Source organism: Trematomus bernacchii, unplaced genomic scaffold (assembly GCF_902827165.1).
Source record: "Trematomus bernacchii unplaced genomic scaffold, fTreBer1.1, whole genome shotgun sequence".
NCBI classification, from domain to species: Eukaryota; Metazoa; Chordata; class Actinopteri; order Perciformes; family Nototheniidae; genus Trematomus; species Trematomus bernacchii.
In genome coordinates this window covers 227,501-232,897 of record NW_022987525.1, presented here as the reverse complement: position 1 = coordinate 232,897, position 5,397 = coordinate 227,501, and the positions used below count along the sequence as shown (strand labels likewise).

General features: G+C 40.4%; 1 protein-coding gene across 1 annotated transcript in view; it reads right to left on the bottom strand.

The window, feature by feature from the left end:
- Nucleotides 1–3,047: 3,047 nt before the first annotated feature.
- The window catches only part of LOC117474122 (cortexin-3-like), a 20,513-nt gene continuing 18,163 nt past the window's right edge, over nt 3,048–5,397 (bottom strand). Inside the window, 2 exon segments of the mRNA XM_034120167.1 lie at nt 3,048–3,229; nt 3,232–3,314. Coding sequence (XP_033976058.1) covers nt 3,048–3,229; nt 3,232–3,298 — 249 coding nt within the window. The 5' untranslated portion in view covers nt 3,299–3,314.

Genomic DNA, 5,397 nt, shown 5'->3' with positions numbered 1-5,397 from the left:
ATCTGACAGCAGAGTAAGGAGAGTTTTATCGAGTATTTATCTTCTTTATATTCTCCTGCACAAATGCATTTCACGCGTCAGCCAGGCGGAGCCAAAAGAAATGTAAAGAAATGTCAGATTGAGGAGAGGACGGATAAGAGAGGCAGATAAAGTGAATCAAGGTGCGTTTGAGATTAGAAAGGTGAAGACATCCAGGGAGACGGGTGGAGACAGGAAGAGGGTTTGGCAGTGAGCTGCTGAGAGTGTGTGTGTGTGTGTGTGTGTGTGTGTGGTGTGTGTGTATTGTGGAGAAATGAAGTGTATTAACTGATGCATTATTCAACATTATAAGCAAATTGAAGGGTGACCTTTGGTTCTATCTTGGGGAAAATGTTTATCATAATAAAGCGATTTTGACTATGTTAAATTCAAAGATTTCTCCTCCTTATATTAACGTGACTACAAATAGAAAATTAACAAGCAAATAGACAGGGTGAACACAAGTTCAAACCAGTGGCTCTTCTGTCAGAAATTGTTTAAAATATTTGGACAAAAGAGGCTGAAATGTGTCCAAATTGCTACAGATATTTTATCCAAATGTAGACCAAAATTGGGAAAATAAGGGGCATACATCTAATCCAAATTCGGGCAAAATTTGAGTTTAGGTGAACTGAGATTTTAAGACAAACAGGTTCCTCTTAAGCAATTACATAATAAAAAAAAACGTAGACAACAAATGCAGAAATTCTGCTCAAAATTTGATTTTTTTTTGTCGAGTACATTTTTGGTGACACATTTTCCGATTCAAATTTGGAGAAAAGAGCCAGAAATGTTATTTTCTTTTTCTCCAAAACACGTTGAGAAAGAAACTCCATCTCAGATCCTCAATAAGTGAGTTTTTCTGCATGAACAGAAATCCTGAGGCTCAGCAGGCGACTCGATGACACTATAAAAATAAACACAGTGAAAATAAAACACAGAGAGAAGGACCATTTAAAATGAATCTGCATCAGTGAGGATATAAAAAACTCTTCAGTAGATCTCAGCCGTCCTGCTGTTCACACGTTTCTGCACCAAAAAGAAAAGTTTCAACCAAAAAATGTAAAAATAAATCCAGTGCAGTCAGATCGGACCCCGCTGCAATCAGAAGACAGAAATAAAGAAATAAAATTATCCGTGTTTTGATGCTTCGCTCCGGAGACCCTCCAACACTTCTTCCTCAAAGTGAAGGTTGCTCAATCTGAGGGTTGAGACCCCCAGCAGGGCCGTGAGGTAAAGGAACCTGAAATAAATCCAGCGGTTTGATGGCAGACCTCCTCCAAGGTGATCCTGTAACAGAGAGTTTTTCTTCAGGACGCCTGAAGGCCTCTGCAGCTGGAAGAACAAAAATAAAAACAAAAATATAAAAACAAAAAGATAAACATCAGCAGCTGATTCAAACAGCGGCTTCTTGTTATGAAGGAAATGTGAAATTCACAATGAAACGTCTGCAGATGAGATAGCGTTCAGAATCCCAAAAAGCCTCGGTCTGGATTGCATCTCCCTTTCACAATAAAAGCATCTCCCTTTCACAATAAAAGCCCTAGACATAAACATGGACTCCTTAACTACAACCAGCTAGTCCATGAAACTGTCAGCCGTTCAAAAGCATAAAGCTTTGTTAGCTATAGACACCTGGGTGCAAATAGCATCCGCCTTAAAAAAAAAAGCTACATTTTTATGACATTTTGTGCAATTTATTTCCAAAATTTGACACATCTTCAGAGATTTTGGGACTTTGAATTAAATGTAAACATATGAATGAATTAATGATGCTTTTATACAACGTACCTGGGGCTCTGGCAAGTTTTTCTCCATTTCTGGGGAACTGGACAACCAAAGATCAAGTCAATGGTTGTTGGTTTTGTTCCAGAAAAGAAGGTTTTTCCACGATGTCCTTGGCAGGATTTAGTCTCCGGAGCTGCAGATCAGCGTTTCAACATCAGCTCGCACCAAAACACACAAGTAACTAAATGTAAACAGTTTTGGAAAACAGTCTCGTCCTCTTTCAGAAAAAAAACCTCAGTGTGTCCTCGTCACAAGTTTCTGTTAATAAGAGTCAACTTTGAGGACAGAACGTAAAAAAATAAATAAAAGTTTTTCTGTGGTGAGGAGCAGCAAGCCCAACGCGCTGCCTGGCAGGCAGTCAGACAAAGGTTAGAGATCACAGAAATACCTCCAACAGCTTCATATTCACTCTGTGTTTCCTGCTGAATCTTGAGGAGGATCTCTAATCACTTTGGGATCTGGGCAAAAAATCACAGCAACATGTCCTCAGAAAAGTAGATTTCTCAGATAAAGACAGTTCAAATCATCCTAAATATTCCACTTTTGTTTTGTTTAATGGAAGTTTTTCTCCTATTTTTCTCATTATTGTATTTTATAATCAGGTGATGTCCTTCCCTGACACATTTTTTGTGGGGGAAATTATCTTCACGTATGACGACCATAATTAGTGAAACGTTGATTAAATAAGGTTTGTTTTTCATTATCTTTTTGGATGCTGTGTGTTTTAGTTTTTTGTGCCCACATGTCCTGCCTGCCAGGCAGACTGAGGCGACGGTCAGACAGGAAGCAGAAACACCAGGCGAACGTTTTAAGATTTAGCTTTCCCAGGCTCGGAAAAAACACTGATTTAAAGTCGGTTCTTGCGTTAACTGTTTTGTTTCCAAAATATATAAGTATCTTCTTGTTTGAGGCAAGTTTAAGGTATTAAACGTGGCATAAATCCTCGAAAAATCATTATTTTGGTCCCAATTCCTTTAGAAAATGGAAAAACATTGATTTTCTGCCACTGAAGAGGCTGAGAAATAAGACAGAATAAGGATAAGTGCACTGTTTTGGCAAAGGATTAGCGATAAAGTTGAATCTTAAATTGAAAATGTGTTATAAGTCCTGGGAAAATATGTTTTTTTTGCCCCAAGTTTCCCCCAATATTTGTTTATTTTCCTGATGCCTGTGTTTCTGCTTTGCCTCGACGCGCCTCAGTTTACGGGTTGCGTCAGCGTCGCTGCCCCTCACGCTGCCTGTCAGGAAATCCGGTAATCGAAGGTGTCTTTCTCCATGTAGTCGGTCCAGGTGGACGCCGGCATGCTGCGGTACGGGTCTAGAAGGATCCGGAAACAGCGCACGATCAGAAGGCCGAGGAAGATGAAGAGGATGAGGACGAAGAGGAAGGCGGCGCGCTGTTCTAAGGTCAGGTAGGAGGAAGAGAGGAGGAGGAAGAGGAGGAGATGTCCGACTCTGACGCTGAGAAGGTGCTGTAAAGGTCGTCGGCCATCGTGATTTAGACGATCCTGCAGAAAAGAAAGGAGATAAATACATTTAAAAAGTGCATTAAATGTGAAGCTCTGTTGTGATTGGTTAACCGCTTAGAGAAGTCCCGCCCATATGAGTGCGTTCACACCGGACGCGATGCGATTTTTGGGCGTGATTACATATGAAGTCGCGGATAGACGCAAATTTGTTCCGGCGGCGCGAATGACGCAGATGAGGCGATTGACGGGGGCCGCTTCAATCGCGAGAGTTAAATGTTTTCAACTCGAGCGTCACATTTGCGTGACGTGTTCGCACGTTAGCAATCAGCGGTGAGGAGCTCAGTGACGTCACTAATGTTGAATCAGGAAACCAAAACATCAGTCGTTAGCTGTTAGCCGTTAGCTGTTAGCACACGAACAAAGTTAAACACGAACAAACCACAGACTGTCTGTGTCATGGTGAATACAGTCGCTGCTTTATTTCTGTCTGTATGACGTTGTTGTGAGTTTGGAGGGAGCAGCTACATTGTTAGCTTAGCCTGATCGATAAGATCTCCATACAGGAAACACACATTTAATACCTTTTCGCCTGCCGTCTTGTGTACACACGCATTAATAGCTGGTATTTACAAACCGGTATCAGTATGTAGTTATTCCGGCATCATTTTGAAACGTGTATTACAATTAAATCACGGTATAAAATATGTTCATTTAGTTGTAGTTGGTTTCTACCACAGTAATCTTCATGGAGATAACCCCGCCTCCTGGCCAGCGCGTCCTGTTTGAATGACAGGAGTAAACACAGCTGACAGCCGCTGTGAAACTCGAGACGGTTCAACATCTTCCATCAGATCTCATTACTGTATTTCATGTGTTTCAGAGGCAGGAGCCTGAAGGCATTGCAGTATTTTTGATTGATTTATTTTCAAACGTGTAAAACAATAATACAAAATAATAATATAATAATAATAATAATAATAATAATAATAATAATGAAATGAAACAAGAGAATTATGATATGTACAAACTTAAGCAGTATCAAATTGATGAACAAAAATATTACTGACTTACAAATGATATATAAACAAATGTTCTGATACACATCCCACCCCTTCTCCCAAAACTAAATTATTAACATAAAAACGAACTATAAAAGTAGTATAAAAGCAAAGGTACGGCTCAGGTGTCTCTGAAACCATGACTCAGCGTTAAACAGCTTCACAGTCATCTGTAAAATAAAGGATTAAGTTCCTCTGAAGGCAGAAAGAGACGAGCTGCATCTTAAAGATTTCTCTCCTGCCAGAAGAGCAGCGGACAGAATAAAAATGTAGAAGAAGAGCGGCGGTGAAATATTAAAGAGAGGGGGGGGGGGGGTGCTGAATGATATCAGAGTTTTAACATTTACCAGATTTGACTCGTAATTAAAACGTATAAAACAGCTTCATGACCTACCTACATACCTCAAAGTGCACCTATCATGCTATTTGTAGGCATATATTATGGGTCTCAGATGCAAATATATAAAAACATGTCTATGATGTGTTTTGCTCAAAATACAAACAGATCATGCATTTTAGAAATCCCTCATATCTCTCTATTTCAGCTGTTAGAGAAACGCGGATTTTGGGTCTAAAAAAGAGGAGGCGGAGCTAATGCCTGATCAGAATTCGACACATCAAGGATTATTTCTGAAACAGCATGGAGCTCAAACTCTTTTTCTCTTGCGGGTTTATCACAAGGTGAGTTCCTTTTTTTATTTCCTGCTTTTTAAACACATGTGCTCTCCAGTACAGGGTTAGCACTGAGTGTTAGCGATGCTTGCTAATGTAAACAAAGACCATATTACGTCCAAAAACACGTCAGGCATTGTTTCTGATAGCAACTCTCTGTGGGTCCACCATCCGAAATTACGTCATATCGGACGCAAATCTGGATCAGCTCCATTGTTCCCCCGTTTTTAGAGATGTGGGTATGGAGGAAAGAGAGAGGGTTTTATTTTCGGACACTTTGAGAGTCTCCTGACACACCGGGGACACACCGGGGATACACCGGGGACACATGGTGATGGAGAGAAGACATCACTTGTGAGTCTCCTGACACACCGGGGACACATATTTATGTA